The sequence below is a fragment of the Geotrypetes seraphini genome, chromosome 6, assembly GCF_902459505.1.
Source record: "Geotrypetes seraphini chromosome 6, aGeoSer1.1, whole genome shotgun sequence".
NCBI lineage: Eukaryota > Metazoa > Chordata > Amphibia > Gymnophiona > Dermophiidae > Geotrypetes > Geotrypetes seraphini.
Window position 1 is genome coordinate 27,730,775 of NC_047089.1, and position 18,903 is coordinate 27,749,677.

At 44.5% G+C, this 18,903-nt stretch overlaps 1 protein-coding gene across 3 annotated transcripts in view; it reads left to right on the forward strand.

Moving 5' to 3' along the window:
- Positions 1-18,903, forward strand: part of PANX1 (pannexin 1) — a 77,609-nt gene that overhangs the window by 39,647 nt on the left and 19,059 nt on the right. Inside the window, exons 3-5 of one of the 3 annotated variants that reach the window (XM_033950087.1) lie at positions 5,965-6,185; positions 7,681-8,348; positions 15,990-16,107. In XM_033950087.1, the coding sequence (XP_033805978.1) occupies positions 5,965-6,185; positions 7,681-8,348; positions 15,990-16,042 (942 nt within the window). In that variant the 3' untranslated portion in view covers positions 16,043-16,107. Of the gene's footprint in view, positions 1-5,964; positions 6,186-7,680; positions 8,349-15,840; positions 15,900-15,989; positions 16,108-18,903 lie in introns of those variants that run through there. The other 2 variants (XM_033950088.1, XM_033950086.1) reach the window with 2 other exon arrangements.

The following is an 18,903-nucleotide window of genomic DNA, read 5'->3' on the forward strand; positions in this document are numbered from 1 at the left end:
CGTGCGTGCGGGTCGCCGAAAAAGAAAACCTATAAACTAAGGTGAGGAGAAGGGAGAGAGCTGGCTAAACACTAGGATCGATTGGGCAGGCAGGTAGTGGCTGCGGGGACCGTGCGATCGCTAGTGTTCCCGGCTCAAATTGGAAGGAGGGAGTGAAAGGGAAAAGGATTCTGGGCCAAGGGGATGAAAACGGAAGAAAAATCCACAGCAGGAAAGAAAGGGAAGGACAGGCAGGTGAGCCAGATGCTAGAAGCAGGGGGGGGGGAAGAAAGAGGGAAAAAAGCTAGATGGGGTTGAAAAGAAGAGACACACTGGTATGGAAGAGGAAGATAGGGGAAATCTGGACACAGGAAGGTAACAGAAAGAGGGGAAATTATGTGCATGGGGCATAGGGATAGAGACATAAAGGGGACATGCCATGGGGATGGTATATGGACACAGGGGGGGGGGGCAATGGCAGATGCTTAGGGGAGATATTAGAAATGGGGAAAATAGGAGCACAGAAGCAAGATGGTTTGTGGGAATGGGACAGGGACCGAGCTCGCAGGCTCCAGTGGCTTGCACAAATTACATTGTAACGTGCCATGAAAATAAGAGGGAGGAAGGTAGATAGATAGGCCACGCGAGAGGAGCTGAAGGGTGGTAGAAAGGAACAGATGGTAAAGGAGGAAGGGAAGGGTGGTGGTGGAAAGGAATAGGACAGACATTGAAGGAGGGTGGAGAGGAACAGATCCTGAAGGGAAATGTGGAAGACAGAATGGGAAGAAGACAGATGCCAGACTATGGGGGAGCGGAGGGAAGAAGATGGGTGCTAGACCAATTGGGGGGGGAGTGAAGGGAGAGGCACAGTAACAGCAAATGGAAGACGCAGAGAGAAGACACACAGTGGATGGAAGGAATTGAATGAGAAGATGTGGAAAGCAGAAACCAGACAACAAAGGTAGAAAAAAAATTCTATTTATTTTTTGCTTTAGTTGTGTTGATAAAAATTTATAAACAAAGCCCTGCCAGCTGAACATCTCTTTCTCTAGTTCAGCAGCAGGAACTTTGATTTATAAGAAAGGAATAAGCTAAATATTACAGTACTAAGGCTTATATGGATGCAGCGGGGACGGTGACGGGGCGGTGAATGGGATGGCAGTGGCGGTGACGGGGCGGTGAAAGGGATGGCGGTGACGGTGACGGGGCGGTGAAGGGAACGGCGGTGACGGGGCGGTGCAGAGGATGGTGGGCCGGTGACGGGGACAGATGTTTTCCCCGTGTCATTCTCTAACCCACAGCTTCTTCTCTACACTCCTCTCTAAATTGTCAGAATATACCGAGTATAACCTTATCTTGGGTGGAGACTTTAATATCACTGCTGATCCTAGTTTTGATTGTAAACCGCCCAGAGTGACGCCTCGTGATCACGCTGCAAGGGGGATTAACTTCCTGCTGGGCCACTTAGACATTGTGGATATTTGGCGCACCTTACATCCCAATGACCGGGACTTTACTTTCTTTTCTCATGCTCACACCACGTATGCCCGACTGGATTACCTTCTTCTAGATCGCCGGTTGTTTACTGCGGCTTTACGAGCAGATATCTTGGACTGCACTGTCTCGGATCATGCTCCAGTGGTGGTAACCCTTTCTTTTTCCTCTACGGTTAGGGGTATGTCCTGGAAACTGTCTCCTCAATTGTATATGGATAAGGCGTTTCGGGAATACCTTAGAGCGCGCTTGGTAGATTATCAACTGACTAATCAGACCAATGATGTGAGCCCAAGTACGTACTGGTATGCCTCTAAAGCGGTGATGAGAGGGCATATCATAGCGTACACGGCCCATAAGAGGAAAGAGCGGGACGGGAAGATACTGCAACTTACGAGTGAACTGCGTACCCTTAGGCAGCGCCATATTCAGTCGATGTCCGACTCCAATAAACAAGAACTCCGGTCGCTGAGGGAACAGATAGAGGGGCTGCTTAATGATCGTATGCGGACCTCTTTGTACTATCACAGATACCAACTGTATCGCTGGGGGAGTAAAGCTGGGAAGCTTTTAGCTAATTTGGTGCGACCACCTAAAAAGAAGCAAGTTATTACGTCCATTAAGGATGCCCGGGGTACCGAGTACACCACAGCTCAGCAAATAGAGGAGCAATTTGTTTCTTTTTACTCGAAGCTGTACGAAGCACGTTCCTTGGATCGAGAGGCTTTACTCTCTTTTTTCTCTGATCTTCGTCTTCCGGGTCTTGAGCCCTCGCAGCTACAGGCCTTAAATGCTCCGCTTACGACAGAGGAACTTTTGCGGAGTATCCGCTCCCTTACCTTGGCGAAAGCACCGGGCCCTGACGGTTTAGGTCCGGAATATTATAGGATTCTCCAGGATTTGGTGGCTCCGCCCTTGTGCGTCCTGTATAATGGAGTGTCCACAGGCGCTGCCGCGTTTCCTGATAACCTTGCTCATGTGGTCTTATTGCCGAAACCGGGCAAGGACCATGCATTGGTGAGTTCGTATCGGCCCATCTCACTATTAGATCAGGATATTAAGCTGCTGGCAGCCACCCTAGCGCACAGGCTGAACGCCGTTTTGCCCGACCTTATTCACCACGACCAGGTGGGTTTTGTTCCAGGCCGTTACGCTTCCATGAATTTGATGAAAGTGTTGGGAGCCATTCGGACTCATGCGGGGAGGGGGGACAATCAGCTATTGTGGGATTGGACATGGAAAAGGCGTTTGACAGCATCTCCTGGGAATATCTCTTTTGGACTTTGGAACAGTATGGATTTCGGGACTCATTTCTGGCATGGGTGAAGGCTCTGTATGTTGAGCCGCAGGCTCGCCTATTAATTAATGGGTATTTGACAGCTCGTTTTGGCCTTCAGCGGGGCACCCGGCAGGGCTGCCCACTGTCCCCTTTATTATTCTTGCTGGCCATGGAGCCCTTAGCCATCAAAATTAGAGGGTGTGACCATATCCGGGGGGGTGAGAGTGGGGGGCCACGAATGTAAAATCACTTAATCCTCCATAGCCTCAGGTACGTTAGATAGATTGTGAGCCCACCGGGACAGATAGGGAAAATGCTGGAGTATCTGATTGTAAAACCGCTTAGATAACCTTGATAGGCGGTATATAAAATCCTAATAAACTTGAAACTTGATCAGCTTGTTCGCGGACGATATCCTTTTGTATTTAGATCAGGCTCCCATTCATCTGGATAGGGCTCTTGCAGAGGTGAGGGCTTTTGGGTTGCTTTCTGGACTTCAGGTTAACTGCTCTAAGTCGGAACTTTTACTGCTGTCTGGGGGCCCACCGGAGCCGTAGCATGCGCTTTTGGCTATCCCGCCCAAGGCAGCGCCTATGAGGTACCTGGGTATTTTCTTAAGCACACAGTCTTCCGTTCTCTATGCGGAGAATGTTCTGCGGCCTTTGGAGGAGATAAGCAAGCTTTGTCAGCGTTGGAAGGACTTGCCATTGGGCCTGATGGGCAGGATAGCGTTAGTCAAAATGATCATGCTGCCGAAACTGTTATACCCATTGCAGACCATTCCAATTTGGTTGCTTCGTAGAGAAGAACTCAAATTCAAGTCGATTATCTCCAAGTTTATTTGGCGCTCCAAGGCTCCGCGAATTAGTATGGCGAAACTGATGTTGGATAAATCTGATGGAGGGCTGAATGTCCCTGATATTCGTCTCTACAATGTGGCTGCGCTCATGCATTGGATACATGAAGGGCACTCGGGTTGTGAACGATACTCTCCACCGGGATGGGTAGAGGGCTGGACTCACCCTTTTCAGTTTATGAATCTGCTCCATTCCCAATCCGACCCCTCTCACTGGTATAGAGTTCATCTGCAATCTATGTGGCCATTGCGGCAGGCCTGGCGTTGGTGGAGGCGCCGACAGGGGCTTAGCCCCACGGTGTCTCCATTCCTCCGTTTTCTGGGTAACTCCAACTTTCAGCCGGGCTGGAGGAACTCTGTGTTTCGGGGCTGGGTATCTCGGGGTTGCAAGGGCATGGAGCAGTTGCTTGAGTTGGACCCTCAGACTTTCCCATCTTTCTCCCAGGTTCAGCGGACCTGGAACCTCCCCAATCACTTTTTGTTTTCTTATCTTCAGGTCCGCCATTACTGGGAGACGGAACGTACCCATAGCCCGGGAGCATGGGCGTCTGGGAGGCTCGACACTCAATTTCACGCCACCCCAGCTTCTTTGAATAAGCTTTCACACTGGTATAAAATGTTGAAGCTCTCGAGTCCCACGGATGGGATTTCCAGAGTGAGAGAGGCCTGGCAGGGTGATCTGGGTGTATCTATTGATGAGCATCAGTTTCAGGAGTGTTTTCACACCCTTTATACTTTCACTAAATCTGTTGAGTACCAGGACACTCAATTTAAACTCCTGCACCGCTATTACTTAACTCGACAGCGGGGAGCCAGCTTGGGACTCTGGGACAATGCCACTTGTGTTAAATGCAAAAGTCAGCCGGGTACGTACCTCCATTCCTTTCTGGACTGCTCTAAAATTACCCTCTGGAGGGAGGTGCTGCCCATGCTAGAGGCTATCCTTCAAAGGTCGGTGGAGTGGGACTATGGGGTCTTACTATTGGGGATGCAGGAGCCGCTTCGGGCACAGGGCCTGTTCGCCCCCCAGCGGCGCTTCATCTATAATGTCCTTCTAGTGGTTAAGAAAACAATTCTTTCTAGCTGGATTTCCGAAGCCCCCCCCTATCATTGCGCTGTGGCATGCCAAATTACGGGACATGGCCACCTTTGAACGCCAATGGTATGTGGGCTCTTCTAACTATGATAAACAATATTATGTGGCTCTGTGGGAGAGCTTGTTGTGCTCGGTCTCTGCTCCGGAGCCAGTACTCCCATGATCGACAGCCCTGGGTTTCTAGTCTCGGGGAACGGTTCCCTAGTGGGGGTTTTCGGGAGTCCTACGCTCAATAGGGTGACCTCCTGCTTTCACTGCTACTTTTACTTCTATTCTATAGGCCTTTTTCCTTTTCTTTATACCTGACAGCTCTTCTCTCTAGGAGTGGGAGGGAGGGGGGTTGCTTGCTTGCTTGGGGGGGGGTGAGAGTGTATGGGGGTGTGATTGTTGTTGCTCTGAGTATGCTTGGTGTGCATGGATTTTTGAGTTGGGTTTGGGGACTGTCTCCTTTGTTGTTGTTTGTGGGCGCAAGTAAAAATAGGTGAAGTTTGCACAGACTTCGGGTGGGGATTTTTCCTGTAATTCTTGTTAATGGATTCCTTTAGAACTCCTGATGCTTTTGGCTTGTTTTGCCTATGCCTGTTCTCTCTATATGTCATCTGATATCTGCTTTTATGAGCTGGCGCTGTTGCCACCTGACTGTATGTGTTGCTTCATTGTTAATAAACAGATGTTTAAAAAAAAAAAACAAGCAGCCAGAGCCTTGAGGTCGTGTGCAGCTGCCGGAAAGTTCTCCTCTGACGCAACTTCCTGTTTCCGGTTGCGTCAGAGGAGGTCTCTCCGGCAGCCGCACGTGACTTCAAAGCTCCTGCTGCTTGTTAAGAGAAAATTAAAATAAGTCAGGGGAGGGAGGGAGAGTTTGGACCGCATGAGGGGTTGTGTGGATGGGATGGGATCAGATGGTTTGTGGGGCGGAGGCGGGACAGGGACGAGCTTACGGGGATGGTGCGGAGACGGGGAAAAATATTTTCCCCGTGTCATTCTCTACTGTACAGTCTAGTTAGTCTGTTCATCTACATCTCATTCAGTTATTGAGGGCTTTGGGGCACGTGTCCTTTCCTTACCACCAAGACCCATCTAAACAAACAAAAAAGTAACCCTTGGCCCAACACCTTATCCAAAGGACCAGACTTACAATTGTAATTAGTATTGATTGTAAGCGTATGAGAAATTTTAAATAAGGGTTATTTTAATTTATATTTCTGTGTGTTGGATAGAATCACCCTTTTTGAATTTAATTTTCCTTTTTCTTCTCTCCAGTTTTTCCCATACATTCTTCTACTAGTTGCTGTCCTGTTATACTTACCTTCCTTATTTTGGCGTTTCACTGCTGCACCTCATCTTTTCTCGGACTTGAAATTTATCCTGGAAGAGCTAGATAAAGCCTACAACAGGGCGATCAAAGCGGCAAATAGCTATTCAAGTGGAGACAAAAAGGAAGCCGCCAGTTCATCTCCTACAGTAGAGAACCTGGCACAGAGGTAAACTATTGCATTTATGACATTTTAAGTTTTATCAATTTGCTAAAATGCCATTGTACTAAATATGCACTAAAGCAGTGTTTCTCAACAAATTCCTGGAAGCAGTGCAAATATCTCATGTATATTTATTGTAGGCATCATCGGTGGGCGTAACAAGGGTGAGTGGCACCCAGGGCAGTGGTGCCCCCCCCGCCACATGTGTTTTGCTTCCCTTCCCCCCCCCGTACCTTTGTAATGTTCCTGGCACGAGCAGCAATCCCCAAGCTGCTGTCAAACCAGCGTTGACTCTTCCTCTGATGTCACTTCCTGGGCACGGATCCAGGAAGTGACATCGGAGGAAGAGCAGACGCTGACAAGAGAGCAGGTTGAGGGGTTGCTGCTAGCACCAGGAATGTTACAGAGGTACGGGGGAAGGGAAGCAGCACATATGCATGGCAGTGGGGAACGGGCAGAGAGGATGGGTGCCTGCACCCTCACCAAGACGGCGACCGGGGTGGACTGCCTCCCCTGCACACCCCTTAGTACGCCACTGGGTATCATGAAAACCAGACTGGCTAGGGGTTATTCTAGGAATTGCTTGCAAAATACTACACTATTTTCCACAGGTGTTAATGAGAATTAACTGGGTTATTCTGTAATAGATTGCTCATGTGTAAAGACAAAACAAGCACCTATTTTTACCCTATTTTTAAAAAGACACAAAGGTATTGGACATACAGTTTGCCCTTCATCTTCTCTTCACCATTACTTTCCATCATCACGCCTATACTACCTTCCCTTAACTCTAATTTACCCACACACTTTGATTTGTCTGCAATTCTGCGATTGGCTGGCTCGGAACCTTCTCTCTGACGTCAGAATTGACGTCGGGGGGGGGGGGGGGGGAAGGCTTGTGGTCTGGCTGCCGCGTACAAAAGTGTGAGTCGCTGCACTCGCTGTGGCCCTTCCTTGCGCAGAGTTGCTGTTGGGGGGGGGGGGGATGGAGCATGTCAGCTCCAGCGAGGTGGCAGGGTCGGCTTCGGGGGTAGAGTGTGGTGCAGTGGGCGGGCAGACAGAGGCAGGGAAGGATCTCCGGCGGTGGCAACATCAGCGGGGGGGGGAGGGAGGGATCCCCGGTGAGAGGCAGGGAGGGATCCCCGATGGCTGCTAGGCCGCGTATCTCCAACAGGCAGCCTGCATACCCCCAATGGTTATAGCTAACCCATTAAAGCAAGGACTTTGTGCAAAGACCAAATTAATAACACCTGTCCTAAGATATGCTGCTTATAAGAAGGGGCTGGTGAACAGGCACAGAATGCTGTATGGTGCTACACTAACAGAATGGTGATAACCACACCAACTGCTAGAATTACCACATCTGATGGGTTCAAGAGGAATAGAATTTTTTAAAATTTTGTGTTCTATAGTTGCATCACCATAAGACACTGAAATATGTTTTTCTTTTCCATATGTCAGATGTTCTATATTCTGAATTTTTTATTTTCTTCCTTTTCAGTGTATGGGAAATATCTGAAAACCAACACTTTAAGTATCCTTTTGTAGAGCAATACCTAAAGTCAAAGAAACATTCACAGAGCTTAATAATCAAGTACCTCATCTGCAGATGCCTGACCTTCATCATCATGTTGTTGGCTTGTGTCTATTTGGGCTACTATATCAGTCTGTTCTCGTTGACCGATGAATTTACGTGCAACATCAGGACTGGAATTCTAAAGAATGACTCGGCACTTCCTGCCCTGATTCAGTGCAAACTTATTGCAGTGGGCGTGTTCCAACTTCTTAGTTACATTAACCTCATTGTGTATGTTTTGGTCATGCCTTTTGTGTTCTATACAATGCTTATTCCATTCAGGAAGAAGTCGGACGTTCTCAAAGTGTACGATATTTTACCGACGTTCAGCGTGTTCCAAGTCTCTTCTGGATATTATGATGACTTAAGTCTCTTTCTGCTTTTCATTGAAGAAAATATTAGTGAGCTTAAATCGTACAAGTGTCTAAAAGTGCTGGAGAACATTGCAAGCTGTTCAGAGCACATTAACCCAATGCAGCTGCTGCTGAATCTTGGGACAGTAAAGACAGATACAATAGATGGAAAACATGCAATCATCCAACTTGATAACAAAGTTGAAATAAAAAATGGGCAAAAAGCTGCAGAACTTAAAGGTAAGATGAAGTTGCTTTGTTTGTTACAGTGTGGAACTTTTTAAAAAAAGGCATAAAATCAAGTTTTGACCATGCCAGCTACATTTATTGGTGATGCCTTAAAACTATTGCTTACTCAGGGAGAGATGCATAAAGCTCGGAAAAACACCAACCTTTATTTTTTTGTGTGTGTCTAATGTTTTAACACTAACAGCATGCAATTATATGTTGAGCATTGGTCGGTAACAGGATCAGAACATTGCTGGGCATACCTACAAGAGCTTTGCAGTAGGCATAGCTCTTGTGCTGATGTCCAGTGGACCCCTCCCCAACTTAAAAGATTCTCCTCCTACAACCTAAAAATAATTCCTGCTGTTCCGATGGACTGTTCCCATCCCAAACTAAAAATTGTCCATTGACCTAACTTCCTAGTCATCACTAACCCTGACCCTTCCACATACCATTGTAAAGAAACAGGAGGGATGCTTACTCCCTCTTTCTAGGCCTACGCTCTTCAAAATGCAGTGCCCCGCCCCTGCCCGGTGTATCCTGGGATGCTCTTGAAAGGGCCTAACCTCTAATTACTCCCTTCATGTTAACTTTGAGCTTTGAGCAAAATAATCCTATATGATATATATATATATATATATATATTCATTTAAATGCTGTGGCAGTTTTTTAAAAAGTTTTCAATCCTGAATTAGTGAATATTGTTCCTACTCAGATTTACTAAAATACCATTAATGTTGCTACCTTAGAAATAAAAAAAGGGAACATAAATTTATGCATAAGCAGAATTCATATCCAATATGAAATACAGAGTTAATACTTAAGAGGTTTTTTTTTTTTTTTCAAAGTATATGAACATCTCAAAATGCTTAAATGGGCATCCCGTGTGCAAAGGCAGAAAAGGGATGTCCAGCAATGCAGTTTATGCAAATAGCAAGGGGTAGGGTTACCAGACATCCAGATTTCCCTGGGCATGTCTAAACTAAGCTAAACTTTAAGTTTATATACCGCACCATCTCCATAAAGATAGAGCTCGACATGGTTTACAGGTAATTCAATAAATGAGGGAAGGACATAATAAGAAATTAGAGGTTATGAAGAGAATAGCTAGCTTTACATTTTAAATAGATAGCTTTAGGTTTTGGAGAAAAGCCAGGTTTTCAGATGCTTTCAGAATAATTGGAATGAGCCTAGGTTCCGCAGCGGGGCAGGGAGGTTATTCCAAAGCTCAGTGAATTTGAAGAAAAGGGATTTCCTTAATTTACCTGCATACATGACGCCTTTTAATGAGAATTAGAAAGAGAAAGAGAGAGAAAAGGAGAGATAAAAGGAGAGAGGAAGAGAGAGAGAGGGAGAGAGAGAGAGAGAGAAAAAGAGAGCAATAAAAGAGAGAGGAAGAGAGAGAGAAAAGAGAAAAAAAAAGAGAGGAAGAGAGACAGAGAGGAAGAGAGAGAGAGGAAGAGAGAGAGAGAAAAAAAAGAAGAGAGAGAGAAAAAAAGAGAGAGAGGGAGAGAAAGAGAGAAAAAAAAGAGGAAGAGAAATTAAACTAAACTAAACCTTAAGTTTGTATACCGCATCATCTCCATAAAGATAGAGCATGACATAGTTTACAGGTAATTCAATAAATGAGGGAAAGACATAATAAGAAATTCAAGATTATGAAGAGGATAGCTAGCTTTACATTTTAAATGGATAGCTTTACGTTTTGGAGAAAATCCAGGTTTTCAGATGCTTTCGGAATAATTGGAATGAGCCTAGAATCCGCAGCAGGGCAGGGAGGTTATTCCAAAACTCAGTGAATTTGAAGAAAAGGGATTTCCCTAATTTACCTGACACCTTTTGAGGACATGTCCGTGGGTCTGAATGGTTTTTCAAAACCTGGCACTTTGTCCAGGTTTTGAAAAGCTTCCGACATTGGGACGGATGCCGTCCCAACGCACAAACAGTTTAAGGGGATGGGGGCGGGATGGGACGTGACATGGGCGGAACTGGGGGCTTGGCCATGGGTCTGGATTTTCCTTTGGGAAAATCTGGTAACCCTAGCAAGGGGGGGTTGGGGCCTGTTTTTGGCAGGACTAGAGAAGGCCCAAATCAGAAGGTCCAACAGCAATAACCAAATGGGAAGAAGCTTCCAAGTCTGAAAAGAAAGACATCCTACATTAGACCTGTCTCAGTTAATATCCATGAAATAAAAAAGTGCTGTAATTGAGCGGGAGGCTGCAGTAGATGGAACCTAAGCACACTACTGGGCAGAGCTCTGGGTTTCTGGCCCAGAAATATCTAAGAAAAAGGACCATTTAAATTAAATCATTAATTTATAGAGCATGTACGGTTGGGCAGACTGGATGGACCATTCGGGTCTTTATATGCCATCATTTACTAGGTTAGTATGTTAAGTCCATCTAGAACAAGGGTTTTCAAAATAGTTAACTGAAAGGGTTCGGTGAGAAAAATGTCCAGTCTTCCTCTTTATGCCATATTTTGGACTTTTTTTTTTTTTTTTTTTTTAAATGACCCCCATAGAGATACATGATCTCTCTTACTTATCTGAACTAGAGACGAGATGCTGCCCTACATCAGAGATAGAAAAGTGAACAAAGTTTTGTAAATTGGTATTTAAAAAAAAAAACAAGTTAACAATTGAAATCATTTTCAGCAGCGAAAAAGGAGATAGCTTGCTAACGGCATACATTCTCTTGCTATAAAGAATAACTGAAATTGCTTCAAAACCAGTGGAGGGCTGTGGAAAGTGGAGTGACTATTTATTAAAATGAATGAGTCTACTTCTGTGCAGAGATGACAATGACTTCTGGTTTGCAGCGCCTTTAATTTAATTTTTTTTAATTTAATTTAATTCTTATATACCGCTAATTACCGTGAGGTTTCTAAGCGGTTTACAAAAATGATGCATTAAAAAGATACAATAGATAAAAATAAATAAGATAGGTACTTGGAAAATTTCCCTAAATGTCCCAAAGGCTCACAATTTAACTAAAGTACCTGAAGAAACAATTTATGAAAAGTAAAGATAAAGATATAAAGACAGAGGTAGAAATATAGAGATAAATATGAATAGTCCAACAAGTAATGTATAAATAACTATTTTACATCCTACAATTGAAAATATTCTAACATCAGCGAATATCAGGATACAATTATGAAGAGGGAATTTTTAGCAGACAGGGAATGTGGATACCTAGTGTGAGGAAGAAATTCGGGATAAGGTATTGAAGTTATGTTCGCGGGAGAGTGTCTGGCTAGGACAAGAATTTCTTAAACAAAGTGGTCTTCAAAGAACCCTCATATTATATTGGAGACTCCTGTTGTATTTCTTTGAGGCAAAATAATTGTCCTTTTGCTTTATCATACAAACAAAAAAATCATCAGTGGAGTGCAATGTTAGATAAGGAATAATTGTTTAACCTTTTAAACGTCTGAAAACAAAAGGACACGGCATGAAATTAATGACCAGAAAAATGAAAACAAATCATAGAAAGATGTTTTTGCAATGCTTAATTAAGCTATTGAATCTGTTGATGAAGGATGTGTTCAAAGCAACCAATATAGCAGGATTCAAAGGAGTTTTGGATAAGTAGGAGAAAGTCCATAAAATAGACTTGAGAGAGTTGCTGCATATCGCCAGAATGACATAAAAAAAGAATCCTTATCCACCATGGTAGGTCTCCTCTGGTTAAATTCCACCATTCTTTAATTCATATGTCACCATTTCACTTATACAGCTGCAGTCCTAAATATGAAATTAGTATAGCAACATAGAAGATGACGGCAGACAAGGGCCACAGCCCACCTTTAGAGCATTCAGTTGTCATAAGAACATAAGAAACGCCTTCACCAGATCAGACCAAGGTCCATCTAGTCCGGCGATCCGCACACGCGGAGGCCCATTTAGGTGCTCCTTTTTGGAGACCCGGATTTCCCGTATCCCTCAATATGATCTGCAAGAAGATGTGCATCCAACTTGGGTTTGAAACCCAGCACAGTATTTTCTGCCACCACCTCCTCCGGGAGAGCATTCCAAGTGCCCACCACTCTTTGTGTGAAACAGAACTTCCTGACATTTGTCCTGAACCTGCTGCCATTCAGTTTTAGGCTATGACCTCTTGTCCGTGTCACATCTGAAAATGTCAGTAATGCTGCTTCCTAGTCAATTTGATCAAATCCCTTTAATATTTTAAAAGTCTCTATCAGATCCCCACGCAGTCTTCTCTTTTCGAGTGTGAACAGTCCCAGTTTTCCGAGGCGTTCCTCATAGCTTAAATTCTCCATGCCTTTGACTAGTTTCGTGGCTCGCCTCTGCACTCTCTCCAACAGAATTTTATCCTTCTTAAGGTATGGAGACCAATGTTGGACACAGTATTCTAAGTGTGGTCTGACCATTGTTCTGTAAAGTGGCATTATAACATCTTCCAACCTACTCGTGATCCCCTTCTTAATCATGCCTAACATCCTATTTGCTTTCTTCGCCGCCGCCGCACATTGAGCTGATGGCTTTAGGGTTCTGTCTATCAGTACCCCCAAATCCCTTTCTTGTTCGCATTTGGCCAATGTCACCCCCGACATCTTGTATTCATGTTCTTTGTTTTTCTTTCCCAGATGCATCACCTTGCATTTGTCTATGTTAAAATTCATCTGCCACTTTATCGCCCACGTTTCCAGCTGATTTAGATCTTTCTGAAGTTCCTCACAGTCCCTTTGAGAGCCAACCGCCCGACATAGTTTTGTATCATCCGCAAACTTGATTATATTACAAGATGTTTCCTCTTCCAGGTCATTTATAAAAATATTGAACAAAATGGGACCAAGAACCGAGCCCTGGGGCATGCCGCTGGTCACCTTTTCCCATTCCGAGAATTTCCCATTTATGGTTACCCTCTGCGTTCTGTTCTCTAACCAATTTCCGATCCATCCGTGCACTTCTCCTCCTATTCCATGACTTAGCAGTTTACTCATAAGCCTTGCGTGCGGAACCTTGTCAAACGCTTTTTGTCTTGAGCTTCTCTTGTATAACATGGAAAATAGGATGCCATGTATACTGTCATGGTGCATTTCAGTCTTGGTTTATGCCTATTGCATACAAAAAAGAATTTTTGTACCTGAGAAGTACAGTATAACGAACAAAATATTGACAATACTATTAAATCTTATCAAATAACCATGTTCAAAGATAGGAATTGGCATTCTTTGAACAGTTATGTCAGCCCATGAGTAACATCAAGGTTTTAAGTTTTAGAGTTAGTTCTGTTAGTTTTGTAACATTATACAAGTTATACGTTTTTTTGTTTTTTTTAACCAAGCAGTGGTAGAGCGTTAGAGCATTTACCTCGTCGGCCCTTGCTAAAAAAAATACCACTACCACAGCTTTATAAAAGGGGGCCAAAGTGATGCTGTGTGTTCTCGTTTCACTGAGCATTTCATTAGTTTGAGACTAATGGTGTAGTGAGGGGGGTGGACCACCCTGGGTGCTGTCTTCATGGGGAGGGGGGGACCAGCGCCTCTTCACCCTCGTACCTCTTTAAATGTTTGCTGGCATGAGCAGAAGCTTCCACTCGCTGCTTGTGCCAGCTCCCTTCTGATGTCACTTCCTGGTTGCGAGACCAGGATGTGACTTCAGAAGGGAGCTGGCACGAGCAGCGGGCGGAAGCTGCTGCTCGCTTTGAACATTTCAAGAGATACACAGGGGGCGGGGGCAGACACTCAAGTGGCAAGGAAGAGTGTTGGGAGGGGGGGTTATGATGCGACGATGCAGGGAGCCAACCTCCCTCACTGCGCCACTTTTTTGAGATGGAAACATTTTGAAGTTTTTAGCCAGTACAATTGATTTGCTTTGGCTTTAGCAAGATTTTTAGAAAAGATGAATTTTTTTTTTTAGTTCAAAAGCCCCAGAATGTACCTTCTACTTCTGGCCTGTTTACTAGCTTATTTTTATCTACTCTCCAGGGTGTTTTCAGAAAAAGGACATGTAGTGTTATGCACTCGGCCAGTTTTCTTTTATTTGGTTTAACTCAGTGCTTTTCAAGATGAATAGACCTCCATTTCTACAACTGAGCAGAGATTATACCTTTCTCCAAGTCAAGAGGATGTAAAGCAGGAGGCTTAGCATTGCCAAAGCACTACATCTTTAACCATTTGTTAACTCTTTGTAAAGCTATTACCTTTTTATCCCACGGCATATTTTATGGATAAATTTTTTCATTTAGTTTGTTCATCCAGTTTTAGTGGTGAGAGGGAGGGAGTTGTATTTTCTTGATTTACTGTTAAGTACACATTCTTGGGTTATTAATAGACTGATTCAAATTGCAGACAAAATATATACTTCAACCTAAAGTCTTCAAAAATACACTTATTTTGAAGAATTCATAAGGAGTTAAAGTCCATAGAAACAGGGTCCTAAAATGGGCCATGTTTCATGCACTGTAGAAGCCGACCGAATTTCGGTTACAGTAGAAAAATTGGCCCAAAATCCTTTCAGCCTGGTTTTGGTTTCAGCCAAAAGGCAACAGCCATAGTTTCGGTTTTGTCAGAAGCTGAAAATATTTGTTCTTTGACCTCTTTGTTCGTCTCCCTCCCTCCCCTTCTCCTCCGAACAGGAATATATATATATTTTTTTAATACTTTAATTATTTACTGAACAGGAATATTCTCTGCCCCTCTCAAGGCTTTCTTAAGGTGTTCTAAGGGAATGATCCTCAGTCACTCTTATCCATGCCGGCTCTGCTCTCAAAATGGTTGTCATGGTCTCTAGTGGTAATAATGTGAGACTGCTGCAAAAAAGTCATGGCAGCCATTTTGAAAGTAGAGCTGACACGGGCAAGAGCAACTGGGTATCACTCTTGTCCTGACTACATCACTAGACCACAACGAGTTTGTAGGGGAAGGGAGAGCTTACTCTTTGAAATCTTTGTGTGTGTGTGTAGTTATGGTTTTGCATAGTAGTTTAATCATATATAGTAAATAGAGTGCTCAAAATAAATGCTTTTGATAGAAAAGTTTATCAGGAATCCATAAATTTTGGGATGATAGCCAAAGTCATAACATTGGATTAGAACTGAACATAAACAAGACGAAGATCATGAACACAGATAATGATTAAGATTTTGAGCTTGAAGGTGATTGAAATCCTTTACAACTTCTATTCTATCTCCTGTGCTCTTTTGTAAACAAAGAAGCAACTAGCAGGTAAGAAATACTCTACAGAATAGCACTTGGTTGCTCTTTAAGGCTCTCAATAAAGTATTTAAAGGCAAGGAGGTAATGCTCCAAACAAAAATCAGACTTGTCCATACACTCAGTTTCTCAGTGGTCAGTTACAGATGTGAAAGCTGGACACTACAGAAATAAGGCAGAAAGAAGATTGACTCATTTGAGCTTTGGTGCGGTGGACCACCAGAAGAACTAACAAATTGATTTTGGAAGAGTTCAAACTGACTGTCACTCAAAGCCCAAGTGATAAATTACAACTGTCTTATTTTGGTCACACCAGCAGAAGAGAGAGAGATCACTGGAGATGGACATCAGGTTTGGGAAGATTGAAGGAACCAGGTGAAGAGGGCGAAGATGGCTGGATACATTAACAACCATGGGGATGATGCTGGAAGACCTTTCTGGACTAACACAACACTGATTTCTTTATAGATCTGCAATTCATCAAGTTGCTAGGACCCAAACACAAGTCGATGGCACCTTAACAACACCAGGCTCCTTAGGAGTTAGCCTGTCTGTGGAGATGTCAGCTGTCACTCCCTCCAAATGTGGTACAAAGTCAGCCCATTGTAAATGCACTACGGCTTTTAGTTTTTCATTAGCTGAGGTCCATGTGTGCAGAGGCTATTTTACTTGCAGGTAAAATATAGTATTTAATTATTTAAATTATTATATACTGTATATTCTGGCTTGGATACTATTTGGGTGATTTTAGACAATTTCCAGGCTCTTCGGGTATGATGAGGATGCAACGTTTTAACCAGATTTGTGTCTCACAGAGGTTAGATTCTGTGAGAGGAACCTGCTGTGATTTGTTTTCGAGCACAAGTGTTGGTCAAGCTTATAGTGCTAGCAGGGAAATAATACAATGAAATGAATTTTATAGATTTAAAAACAATTTGAGAAATGTATTCTTGATTTTTGTAATTTTTTCAAAGTACATAGTCCTTGCTTTCAGTAACCTCAATGTGCTTTTTATTCTGGACTGTGCATTAGGCTGGTATAAATAATGCACTAGGGTATGGTCCCCTAATGGGAAAAATATCACAAAATAATAATTATCACAGTATTCCCATATATCTGAAAAAGTGTAAATCACTTATATCTTAAAAAGTGTCTGTGTAGGAAGAGGCCTCAGTAACGGAGTCCACGCACAGTCGTATTCACAGACTGAGGTATTCGGCGTGGTTGTACTGCTCCTTGACTCCAATCATCGGCCTTCTTCCTATGTTTATATGTGTATTCTATCTATAATTACTCAATAATAAATATAATAAAAATAAGTCTTCTTATTAGTGTCATATGAATCAATGTCTTTTTTTTATCTTTTTTAATGCTAATATCGTTTAATCTTTTATAGTGTATCTACACTCTTTCATCTCATTTCATTCAATAGAGACTGGAGGGGCCGGAGAAGGCAGGAGAGACAGCGAGGGAGGAAGCCAGAGGCAGGCAAAAAGACCCGGGGTCGCGGCGAGAGGTAGCTCCGCCCCCCCCCCCACCGCGTCACAGGTCGCATCGGCGCCCGGGCTCCCCTTTAAGTAGAGGGGAGCCAACGGCGCCCAGCCATTCGGCGCGCGGCAAAGGCGAGTGGCAAGGGCGCTCGCCTTAGCGAGAGCGCCTTTGCGAAGGAAGCCATGTAAAGGAGCCCAGGCAGCCCAGCAGCAAATCTAATCCAACTTCTAACTAAAAAAAAAAATAAAAAATTCTATTCTCCCCTTATCACTCTTTCTCTCTCTCTCTCTACTTTTTCAGCCAACTGCAAGCCAGGCACCACTCCCAAATCACCGAGGCCACAGGAATGGAGGCTACAGGAACCCAGGGGAGCTACCCAGTTTTCTGCATCGAGTGTCATATGTATGACTACCTCCCCTCCAGGAGGCAGGCATACATATGCAATCGATGTCAGGAACTAGATAGCCTGAAGAAGGAGGTCGGGAGACTGCAGGTTCGAGTACAAGAACTGGAGGGACTGTGCACCATGGAAGAACAGTGTTGGACAACCGTGGACACCGCCAGAGAGAGCCACATTGCAGAACAAGTTAGGGAGCTCGAGAAATTCATTGAGGAGGCCTGCAGGATGGTGGAGGCACAGGACCACCAACACACCAGGAGAGAACCGACAGTTGGACGACAGGAACCACCAGACACCATGTAACTAGGACCTTGCGGAGGACCTGGGCAGGCAGAGGAGGAGGAGATCCATCAGAGCCAGGAGGAAGGACTAGCGGAATGCGCAGATGACACAGACCTGAGACCAGGGGCGGAGACACAGCAGAGCCCAGAGGACGGACAAATGGACTGCACATATGACACAGATCTGAGACCAGAGAGACAGTTGAAGAAGGGGAGATCGGCTATCGTGGTAGGGGACTCAATCCTGAGAGGAGTAGATAGTCATATAGCCGGAGGGAGAGAGGACAGACTGGTAACATGTCTCCCGGGGGCAAGAACAAAGGACATCATCAACAATATCGAGAGGATCCTGGAGGGAGCCGAGACGGAGGAGACAGCAGTAGTGATCCACATCGGAACCAATGACATCAGCAGGAGAAACTTCAACAGGACTACACTAACTGACCAGTTCAGGACCCTGGGGAGGAAACTGAGACCAAGGACAAGGAAGATAGCCTTCTCAGAGATCCTGCCAGTACCGAGAGCGGACACGAAGAGACAGAGCGAACTACAATCAATTAACGTTTGGCTGAGGAGATGGTGCGAGGAGGAGGGTTTCCACTTTGTTAGGAACTGGACTACTTTTTTGGGGAAGAACAAGCTCTACAGAAGAGATGGACTGCACCTTAGCACAGCTGGGACGAGGATGCTGGCACGCAACGTCCAGAACGTCATAGACTTGGCTTTAAACTGAGGAGAAGGGGAAAGCCGATAGTCGACCTGACCTCGACACATTGGACATCAGTACCTGACAAGGATACTGAACTGGGACATTGTAAAGGAGGACTCGGGACTGAGTGTGTATGTGTTGAAAAAGGACCTAAGGACGCATTGCAGGGATCGAGGGCACAAATGGACCTGGTAAGCGGCACCAACACAGAACAACAGGAGCCAGAGGGGCAAAGACATTGTGAAAAAGAGCCCAGGACTGAGTGGGAATTAGGAGAGCAGGAGGTGCAGGGGAAACAGGCAGAGGACGTCACACACACACAACAGGAGGAGGACGAAGCTCAGGGGCTGGCAAACCATGAGGAAAACTGCAGGAGTACCAAAGCACAAGGGAAACAAAAAGAGAGGACAAAAAACTGGGTCTTAAACTGCCTATACACAAATGCTAGGAGCCTGAGGGCCAAAATGGGAGAACTGGAAATCACTGCCAGCAATAAGGACC